The 11,359-nt window shown below is 48.2% G+C and overlaps 1 protein-coding gene across 2 annotated transcripts in view; it reads left to right on the top strand.

Moving 5' to 3' along the window:
* The first annotated feature begins 8,819 nt into the window (after positions 1-8,819).
* SMG1 (SMG1, nonsense mediated mRNA decay associated PI3K related kinase) overlaps positions 8,820-11,359 on the top strand; it is a 60,353-nt gene continuing 57,813 nt past the window's right edge. For both annotated transcript variants that reach the window (XM_015294535.4, XM_414907.8), the window contains exon 1: positions 8,820-9,084. In XM_015294535.4, coding sequence (XP_015150021.1) covers positions 9,069-9,084 — 16 coding nt within the window. In that variant the 5' untranslated portion in view covers positions 8,820-9,068. The remainder of the gene's footprint in view (positions 9,085-11,359) is intronic.

Genomic DNA, 11,359 nt, shown 5'->3' with positions numbered 1-11,359 from the left:
GCACCCCACACCGGCTCTTCCAGCAGCACTGCTCCCATGCCTTGGCTGTTGTCAAGGAGACCTATCTCTGGCACACATCTTCACATGGCTTCTCTTCTTAGCATGCTTTTCCATTGCTATGGAGACTATCGGGAACTCATTTAGCAACTCCCAGTGCTCCACTAGGGATGTGTATTTCGTAACTCACCGCTCGGAATGGAGAGAGACGTTGAATTTTTGGCCTCTCAGCTGCTCTGCCCAACCCGGCTGTGGGAAGAACCATTAGATCTGGACCTCCCGCACTGACACAGCACTGCTGTGGAAAGGCAGCCTGAGTGGGGCTGGTTCTATGCAGGGTCAACCTCACGTGTGGAGGAACCCAGAGGTGCGCCATGGCCACCTGACGTGGCCGTCCCCATGCAGAACCCTCCACAGGGCTTCACAGTTCTGCTGAGCTCCCGTGCCACTGCCGTGTCTGATAAAGAGCCATTTCAGATGAACGAATGTGCATCTGCATGATGTAAAACTGCAGAGCTGGAAACAAAGGATCCCAGTGCTGAAACCACTTTGGGCTGTATGGAAGTGCAGGCCGTTACTGAGAAAACCAAGCCGTGAGAGAAGCTGTCATTTGGGGTTTGCAGTGGCTGGCAGGCAGGAAAGTGGTCAGTGCTGGCCAGTGAGCACTGAATTGGGTGAATCCTGGTGACACTGCAACAGAGACACAATGGCACAGGAAAACCCCTTTCAATGCAGATGCAAGTGAGCAGGCGACAGTTAGACATAAATAGGGCAGCCTATGAAATTAAAAAATCATATGTTGAAGGTGGGAGTTCCAGCTCCTCCCCTGAGCCCTGCAGCTCCAGCAGAGATGGCAGCTGAGGCTGCACTTCCCAGCTCCCTGCCCTACTTCCCCACTCCAGTGCACAGCCTGACACATTAGCATAATCCTCGGCTCCAATTTGCATTAATATGTTGGTCTGTGCCCTGCAGTAACTCAGCACCGATATACAGGAGGGCTCTGGTTGGGGATGGTAACTCCATTACCCTCCCTGGATAAATCAGAGCCAGTCCATGGCCAGAAATCCACAAGGAGCCAGATATTCTCCAAATTGTCACCTCAGTGCAATACAGGTCCATGAATATTCAGAAGGTGTTAGGATCAGCCGAATCCAGCAAAAGGAATCTAAATTTAAACATAAAATAATGTAGTTCAAGCATTTTATAGAAGAAGAGTATGTGAAATTTACATATTTTATTATGGCACATGATTTATGACGTAGGATTTGGTGAACAAGAGGGATTCCGTGCATCCCATTGCTGATGCAAATTCCTCTCTTGCCACTGATTTAAAAAACTCAGTGAGCCACACGAAAAGCTGCTTTAAGATGCTGCTCTGCATCTCCCTGTGGTGCAGTGGGCTGTGGCCATTTCTGCAAAGTCCAGCACAGGGCTGGGCTGGGAGGCAAACCCTGGGAGCCTTGGGGAGCCAGCTTGGTGCAGCTGGCACTGACAGGAGGATGGGAATGAAAAGAGGAGGGAAATGAAATACGTTATGAGCCTACCCCTGCATGTCTGATTCATTAGATCTTAAAAGCGATGGGTTGCTTTGTGGTTTGCTGCAATGTCATTTTTAATTATATGAAGTTCAAAATGTAGGGAATGTATTTCACTCAAACACATTTTTTTCCCCCAGCTTGGATTCCAGACTTGAAGCACACCGGTTGTGTTGCTCCAGATACTTTGTGTGAAAATACAGGCATGTGTGTGTATACTGCACACACTCACACACATCTCAGGGCAGTACCTGTGCCAAAACAGCAATTACCTGCGCAGCTCTGATTGGTGCTGCTGCATTTCTCATTGTCACTCCTACTGTGGTTTTCTTGGCAGTGTTTAAACGTCCTTTAGCTTGTTCTTTAGCTGTGTGTTGGTGAAAGTGTACGGCTGGGATTTATGGATTTGTGGGCATGTCATTATGGGCTTGGTGGAATGGGTCTGTACATGGGAAGCTGAAATCCATTTATCTGGAGAGTAGGTGTTTAACTAATGGGCACATCAGACACAGCATAAATGCAGCACGGCTTCCAGTCAGTGTTTTACAAAAACATCTGAATGAATGAGCCGGGAGAGCAAAACATTGTCTGTTTTTATATCCAGCAAGCAGAAATAACAAGAAAAAGCACCATGATGAAGCACTCTCTTTGTGCACTACTGATTATTTCAAGGCTAATTTTATTCTTTCTGAATGGTCTCCATATCTGCAAGAATGAAGAACAGTGAGTTCAAGGAGCTGAGAGAATTAAGTAATTACAAACTGTAGACTGAAAACAATCTAATTAAAGAATTTGAAGGAACTTTGCTGAAAAATGATCATAAATTTATGCCACTTATTGATTACTTTCCAGCCAAATGAGAGGCCGGTTGTGTTTGCTGAAGATCCTTTGGGTTAAAGGGCTGCAATGCTGCTGTGTGCATCAGGAGCTGTGGTGCTGAGCAGAAGTGGGCAAAATGTAGTGTAGCTGACAGCCCGGGACAACACAGGAAGGGAGAGAGAGCGAGGATGCTTAAGGGCTCACTCTGCTCCAAATGGAGAGGCTCCCACTGACTGCAGGCTCTTGGTCTCTTCTATGGGGGAATTATTAGATTTAATGCTACTTTGTGCTCAGAGACCCCAACTAGGTCAAGGTCCTGCTGTGCTAAGCATAAGCAAAGATGTCACTTCCACCTGGAAAGCACTAAAATAAACAAAGTTTATAGAATTGCATATTTTTAGAGGAGAAATCATAACTTGTAGGGACTGAGGAATATCAGTTGTGTAAATTGCCTAAAGGAATTGAAAGAACACGTAAGGATAGCATGATGAGATCTGCTGTTTTCCTTCTGTTACTTTCTGCTTAAACCCTTGCAGTTTTTAATGTGCAAAAGCTCAATTAAGGGATTGTTGAGGGTTGGCAAATAAAAATTTGCTAACTGAGGAAAAAGCCAGGATTCAGGCTGAAAAGCAGTGATGGAGATTTTTCAAGCACAAGACCACTCACTTTATTTTTCACCCTGGCCTGGGGCTGAGCCAAAGCTGGATTCTGAAGGAAGCTGGGTTTTGTATGGATGCTGCTGCAAAGGCTGGAAATTGTAGTGATTTGGATAGGGCACTCCAGGAAGATGATTTGGTAGTTATAATGCATGTATGTTATGTAGGAAATGAGATTCTCTTTGATATGCTGTGAGGCAACCACCTCAAACCAAACTTTCCACAGGCTCAAATAGGTATCAGGTCTGCACTGGACATAGCTGGCAGTGGGACACAAACCATTCTCATGTGATTAAATTTGAAGCACATGGTGTTATTATTCAGATACAGACACAGCCTTCCACACAAAAATCACACCCAATCACAGTTATGTAGGTGTGTTTTCAATCAGGTTGTGCCCGGGCCATAAATCCTCTTCGGGAGACCTTGAGGCAGCTGGTGTGCTCTAGATGGAGCTAGGTGACCATGACCACGGGGACATCTGCCCACCACAGCCCACGCTGCCGTCCTATGGCACAGTGGCCTGAAAGGCTGATCTTTTAGCTGCTTTCCTAGGAAAGCAGTTTACATGGTCCCTTGGCCAGCTTTCAGGCTGTGGGTTCTCTGTTAGTAACGTCTGGTCCCATTGCCAGCACTGTAGTCAGAGATCTCAACTTGAGTATTTCCACCAAAATGCACTTCAGGAGAACTGTGAGAAAATCTGAGTGGGGCTTGAGAAAGGTCTGCAGAATTGGCAGATATTCTTGTTGTATTTCACATCTAAACTCAGCTGCATGGAAGATTGCCCAGGTCAGAGCTGTGAACTCTGGTGAACGGGGATCTGCTGCTTAGATTTCTCTGAGTCTCATCCCGTATCTCCTCACTTTTGTGCTCTGATACCTTTTTTTCCCCATAAAACCTCATTATTGAGCTGTCGCTTGAAATATGACCTCATGTGACATCCCTGGCCATATCATCAATGTCTACCAGAGATTTCAAGATAAAACTGAGAGATGAGGACTTGGTCAGGTTGAGAGCTGGGACACAGGAACAAAAATAGCAAGGAAAATAAACCTAGAAAAAAAAAAACTATTAAAATTGGAGTAGATTAAAGGACAAATACCATGGGGGAGTTTGCTGAGTGTTTCACTTCTAATTGTAGTACACCTCTCAGACCAAATTTTCTTTAAATTTTCATAGCTCTCTGCTATCAGCACCAAACTGAGCTAAATGAACAAGTTGGATTCATTACACCAACTAAACAAATTTCCCTGGGTTTATTATGCCTTAAGGGTTTGATACTTTCCTGGCAGCCTCTTTTGAATGACCCCTTCAACAAACATGATGTGAGCTTGGGTCTACTGAGCATGAAAATTGATGTGAGAGAGCAGTTATTTCAACAGATGGAAGTTCTCAGATTCACTGAAAAAGTAACTCAGCATCAAGCACACTGTTGAGAAGGACTCACTGTACAATAGTCTTGTATTATTGGCATCCACTGTAAAAGATAACTGCTTCTTGCTTCAACTTTGTCTTTTTCTGCAGTGCAGTGCAGTTCACGCCAGCTCTGTTCCAGCTTTGTGCAGCATTTCATAATACACTGTTTCTCATAAGTCCTGATTCAGCTTTCCACTCTTGCAGAATGCAGTGTTTTTCATTAAGTTTCAGCCCAGGCTCCCCAGAAATAACAGAAACTGTACAACTCTACCAGACCATTCGTCAAAACAGCCAACTCACAGCAATATGAGTTGATTTGTAGCCATGCTGTCTGGCTTGCAGGCGGTAGAATGTCTTGGGCAAGCTCCCAGGTATGGTATGGAGGATGCAGAGCCTGATAGGAAACCTCGTGAAACAGAAGAGAGGGCACTGCTGCTTGTGGCACACAGTTACTTGGCATAGGTAAAACATACTTGATTGTCAGCCAGTGTTGCTACCAATCAGATATGAGACTGTTTCATGAAGAGGCTGATTTTTCATAGAATCATCGAATGGCCTGGGTTGAAAAGGACCTCAAAGATCATCCAGTTTCAACTCCCCTGCTATGTGCAGGTCCGCCAACCATCAGACCAGGCTGCCCAGAGCCACATCCAGCCTGGCCTTGAATGCCTCCAGGGATGGGACATCCACAACCTCCTTGGGCAAAGGAGATACTGAGAATTATTTCTTTTTTAACAGTTGCTCTGATGTTGTCAGCTTAACTCCATAAGACACCACATGCATGCCATGGCCGTTCCCTAAGGCAGTCTGCAGAACCTCCAAAGCTCATAAAAGGATTGCTGCAGTTTATGCCCTCCTTAAGACCAACACAGAAACTACTCCTTTGGGCTGTCTTTGTGTTTTTACCCCATCTGAAATGTGACAGATGTAGAATGGCTGATTGGATGAATGAAATTTTACTGTTTTGCCATTTCTCCATGGGCTTTTCAAGACCTAAATATTTCAAGACCTAAAACTTTTGAAGGCTCTGCGTTTGTCAGGTCAAAGTAACACAAACAACTGCTTGTTTAGCTACCATTCATTTGAATGGAATGCTCAGTTTATGTGTTATATGTGACTGTTGGCTGTTGCTGGTAGTATGCAAATAGCATACAGAATGTTGAAGTTAGCATATAGGTAGTGAACAGAAAAGCAATTAGTTAATAAACAGAGAATGAAGGAACAGCTTAAATACCACAAACAAGGGCTTCTGTAGTCTGTGATGCAATAAACTGAAAATGAACATCTGTGCCAGGAACTCAAATATTTACTCAGATTCTGTCTACTGAAGTCTCTAACGCTTCCTTACCAAGAGATGTAAAGCACTCACCTTCTAAAATAATGGCCTTAAAGACATTCAGTAGAGCAAAAATGTGAGTGCAACAAAGTGAGTTTATTGTATTTATTGCACTGGTGTAGAAAAATGCTGTTCAGTAGAAATTGTCCTCTAAAAGACCTTGAGGAAATGGAGCAGATGGCTCCATGTGCTATCCCAGCTACACTCCAAGTAGCTTTATAAATACTCAGAGTAGTAAAATGTGTTATGTAAAGAAAAAAAGGTAAAAGATTTTTTTGGTTATTATTCTATTCACAGCACACTTACTATGAAATTCAAAAATGTAAGATTGATATATATATATATATATATTTGCATTAAATATTTTAAACTGAAAATAATGGAAGGGTTCCACATGCCTTTCTTGTAGGACTGGGGTGAAACAAAGTACCCCAGTGCACTATTTGTTCATGATATGCAGTATCCTCCCTGAGCAGCTCGATCTCCACAGACAGCTCTACCTGCCGACGTTTTAATGGAGAAAACAGTAGGAGTTCTGAGGGACCTCCTGTGCCTGCGCCGAGGAGCTGTGCCTGCATCACCAGCACAATATGTTCCGGACTCCCTGGGCTCTCCATGCCTGCACAGATTGGCCACGCATCACACGTGCTTTGAGTTCACAACGTCCAGAAATTAGAAATGAGCTGATGCTGCATGGGGCATTCAGCTGCAAATCTGTTGGGTTACCGATAAAAATAGGATTCTGCCATCAAAGTGATAGAATTGGCAGGTAAAGGGAGTAACCATTCTAGGAAACCTTTGTAATTTTTAAGAGTCATCCATCTGCAATATTCGAGCTACAGCATCTTGGCATTTGTTCCTCTGCTCTAGTTAAATACTGTTTTGCTCCTTGGCTCGAGTCCTATTTCTAGAACAGGAAATAGCATCTCTTTGGTTGGTGATTGTTTTTCTCTCAATCTGTAGCTTTGTTATGGATCAGAGCAAGCCAAGGGCCAAAAGCGACTTGTAATCTTTAGCACATGCTGATTTTTTTTTTCCTAGACATACTGTTCAGTAAGGAAATAAACTAGTAAGGGATGAAGATGCAATATGGTGCTAACCACCCTATTTAAGCACATTAAAGATATAAATTTGCACATTTCTCCAACTAAAAATAACACAGATTAATAAACCCTGACATTATGTATTAAATAGAGAAATCTTTATCATGGATTATACAGCAGGAGAATGGTGCTCACAGCGGTCTTCACTGTAGAGTTCGTTGTTAGGGTGGATGTGGACAGCTTGGTGGGGTGGACTGAGCACACACTTAGGACACAGACTGGAGACGTATCTTTGAGCGTCACCAACTCCTTACAAGATTTAGGACCTGTTTTTAAAGTCCACAAATTTCTGTTTTGGGGGGGAGGGGTCCAGATTTAGACATTTATTTGTTAATTTTTAACAAGGTTCAAGGAGCGCAGCTCTAACCGGTGTCAGTGCATGCTGCTAAAAATGAAGTGCCAAACTTCAAGGCAGAAAATCGGGTGGCAGTTTTGAAAAGCAGGGCTTCATCTTCCTTGCAGTTTTTCATCCATACAGCAGTGCCTGAATGGCCTCGGCCATCTTTGCTAAATGCATGAGTGAGATCTGCAACCAAAAAAGTACTACACAAATAATTATCACTCTACTTCAGAGTATTGGCTATAAATCATAATACAATACCTGTAGAAATGGATCCAATATGCCTTTAATTGTATTTGGCAACTATATGTCATTTTGTCATTTTACCTTCTTAAGGCTGTGCACAACGACAGCTAAGAGGGCTGAACATCACCGACACATTCACCAAATAGAGACAACCACGCTCAGAGGTGACTGGCATCAGACCACAACACATTCACCACATGGACACAGGATTTCTCATACAAAGTCTGAACCGTGGAGGTTCTGCAAGCGTTGCTTACGGAATGTCAGCCAAGAAGCGCATCATGGGATCATGGCTGCCCAGCAGAAGCCAGGGGAGGCAGCAGCACACCATCTGTTTGTGCTCAGTCACCCACAGAACTATGGCTTATGGGGTACGTGGGAATTTAAAAGGCTCCTCGGGTCCGTCAGCAATGGCAAACCAAAGGTATGGCACTTAAAGGAGTTCAGCCTGGTCAGGTCTCTTCGTTGAATAACTGAATGAGCCATTAGAATCCTGCACAGCTAAGGAAATATTCTGCAGTCAGGAATGTGGTTTATCAAACAAGCTCACGTAAGCTTCCAGGTCTTATAGGAGAAATAAAAATATGCCTGAGACAAGTTCACATCGTTTTGGGAAACGAGTATCTCCTGAACTGAGGAGACTTTTCTCCCGGCAGATTTGCCACGTTCCCACCCACAGGGCGGCTTTCCTGCACTGTGCATCAAATGCCCTTCCAGCAAACGCGGTGCCTGCTTCACACAGAGGTCAGCCAGGCTTAGAAAGAGGCTGTTCTGTCAGCCTGCTTTCGCAACACATTTTGGCAGCTGGAAGAAGGAGAAACCAGTAGTAAGGGATTAGTCAGCTCTCTGCCGACCGCTGCCAAACCCCAGCCAGCCCCGGCAGTCATGTACAGGGGAGAAGCACGGCATGGGCGTGGGGGCTGATGCGCTCTGAGGGGTGCGGATCCCTGCAGACAGCCCTGACGTCTTCTTTGGGGGGAGATGGTGGTGGTGGTGCTTGGATGGGGGCCGCAAGAGGGGCGACGAATCCACAGCGTGGGGACGTCACGTGTGATTCCGCCCCGCTCCCCTCACGGGCCGAGAGCCTCCGGCTCCGCTCACGCCCGGGGGCTCCGCTCCCCTGGCTGCCCTCACGGTCGGACATCGGGAGCCCCGGCCTCCCCTCACGCCCGGGGGCGGCGATCCCCTCCGCGCTGCCCTCAGGCTGGGATCCCCGCGCCGCCCCGCTCCGCCCGACCCCGGGGGGGGTTCCCCACCCCCTCAGCCCGGCGCCCCCACGCACGGAACCCCGACCCGCGGCGCCGAGAGCGGAGCGCCCGCCCCCGCCCTCCCATGGTGCCCCGCGGCGGGGGCGGGCGGCCCATGTCCGCCATCCCGGCATGCCGCGCGGCCGGGCAGCAGCCGGAGCAGCCGCGGCCGCATCCCCTCCCTCTGCTGCGAGCCAGCAGCCGCCCGCCCAGCGCGAGTGAGGAGCCGCCGCCCGCGCCTCGCCCCCTCCCTCCGCCCCGCGCCGCTGCCCGGCCGGCCATGCCGTCTCGGGCAAGGTAATGAGCCGCAGAGCCCCGGGGTCTCGGCTGAGCGGCACCGGCAGCAGGCAGCACTACCACCCGCGGGGCTGGAATGACTGGCAACCCAGGTGGGCAGGGCGGGGGTCGGGGGGCCGCCGCCGGACCCGGGGCGGCGGAGCGGGGCGGCGCGGAGCCGCTTCCCGAGCGCCGGGCCTGCAGGGGCGGCGGGGCGGCAGCGCCGGGCCTAGCGGGGGGCGGGAGGGATTTCCGGGTGCGCCGCGGCTGTCACCGCGCGGCGGGGCCGGAGCGCGGCCCGCTCCCCCGGGGCCCTCGCGGCGCTGCGGGCGGCGGCGGCGGCGGCCCCGCGGTGCGATCCGCCTCGGCTGGGGCCGCGGGCTCGGCCCTGCGCCTCGGAGGCCGCGGCGGTGCGTGGCGTGCCCGGGGGGGTCGCGTGCCGGGTTGGGGGAAGCGGGCGAGCCGGGAACGGAGCGATGGGGGCTCATGCAGTGCGGCGGGTCCCGCGGGGTGCTTGTGTCCGGCGCTTCGGGTCTTGGTAAGCGAAACTGAGTGCCCTGACATCTTCAGTCGGGCGTGGAGCGTGCGTTCCGGGCCTCGCTGCTGCTGGTACAGCTGATGCTGTGCGTGTGCTGTGGTACTCTGCGTTCCTGTGTTAGTAGCCAGAATTCTTTTGTGGAAGTCATGTTCCTTCACATATGTTTTCTTTCCTTCTTTCTTCTTCTTTTTTTTTTTTTTTTTTTTTTTTTTTTTTTTTTTGTACTGGGGCTCTTTCAGTGCGTATGAAACCGTAGCATAGTGTGGGATGCTGCTTTTACAACTGCCAGCAGGGAACGGAGGGGCGCTCTCTGAGGAACGTGTCTGCCCGTGGCACTGTGCCCCGTGTGCATGGCGTGGGGCAGCGGGAAGGCTGTGAGCTGTGACTTCAGTATTACTGTGCCAGGAGCTGCCCTTTGGCTGAGCAGCCAGCAGCACTGTAGGGCTAATGTCCAGTTCTTAGTGGTGTATGTGGCCTGGGCGCTTACGTTCTGGTTTCTTCTGTTGTGGAGCTACTTGTTCAAGTAACTTGCCATTTTTCCTCACTTAAGAAATAGCAGTCCTCATTGGTGACATCTAATGGCATCTTGGTCTTAGTGAAGAGTTTCGGCATGTAAGCAGATTGGTCTCCTGCTCCTGTCCTCCTGCCTCACTTCAGGTCTGCTGCCTGGAGCTCTGGTGTGTAACTGCTTTTCTGGAGGTCCCCTGCAGGAGCTGAGCTGCATCCCTGCAGTGGATGGCGTTGATGAGCGCTTCCTGGTTGGATGTACTAATTTATCGCTAGTGTTATCTTTTAGCCTTAAAAATGTGTTGTAGTTCCTAGAAGACAGGCTTTGTCCAACAAACCTCTGCTTTCAGCACGTTCAGTTGTGTTAGGGGTGTTAAGAATGTGTTGTGTTAAGAATGTGAATGCAGAGATGTTTTGGGTGGTGTTATGGCAGCTCAAGAAACTGGTCGGTCCCACATCTCCCACTTTGGTCCTTTCCATGTGCTGCTGTGTGAGGCATCCTCAGCTCTGAAATACTGTGCTGCTGTAAGTGACACTTTTAAAATAATCATCCAAGAAGCCACTGCAGAAACAAATCTGAAAGCAGCAGAGAAAGTGCAGCAGGCATGGGGAACTCAGAGTGTGGGCAGGGGCTGGTTCTGCTTCCATCAGGTTGTGTAATTGGGGCTTCTAGGGAGAAATGCGTAACACTCCTTACTGACTCTGCCACTGGTGAGGATTTAACTTTCTTTCCTCTCAAATATTGGGAGTTTTTAGCCTGGTGAGAGAACTGAGGAACCAAAAGTGTTCACATGGTCCCAAACGCAGATCACATTTTTGTCTATGTGTTACACCCACGTTTTCTGCATCTCGTGGTGTCAGCTTTGGCTGTTTGGAACTTGTGAGCCTTCACTTAAAGAACAGAGTAGAGAGTAAATCAATCTCCATTGTTTTTAAGTGTTTAATATGGGCCATTGAAAGGGGGTCTATTATATAAATCCGTCAGTGAGTTTTTCTCCTTTGTGAAGCTTTTTGAATGTGCTCTTGGACAACCCACAGTGTGGCATATATGCAAGTATAGTTTCCTTCCTCTTCCTTGCTCTTGATTGTTTTGTTTAGCACAGGTGATACTGCTGTAAGTGCTTTCTTGCAGGGCATGGAGGAGGGAATGCACATGGGTAAAATAAAGAGAAATGTTTCAAGCTGCCTTGGGGGGGGGAGTGGAGAAAGGAACTCCTCGTGCTTGGTGTATTATCAGATGAACTTTGTTGTGGTGCATGCATCTGTGTGTGCATAAAAATGACCAGGGTGATTTCCATTATAAGTCTGGATTCCTCTCAGTTCCTAGTAATGCTAATAAGCAC

Source organism: Gallus gallus, chromosome 14 (genome assembly GCF_016699485.2).
Source record: "Gallus gallus isolate bGalGal1 chromosome 14, bGalGal1.mat.broiler.GRCg7b, whole genome shotgun sequence".
NCBI classification, from domain to species: domain Eukaryota; kingdom Metazoa; phylum Chordata; class Aves; order Galliformes; family Phasianidae; genus Gallus; species Gallus gallus.
Note: the sequence above shows the minus strand (reverse complement) of the source record. Positions and strands in the feature narration are given on the sequence as shown.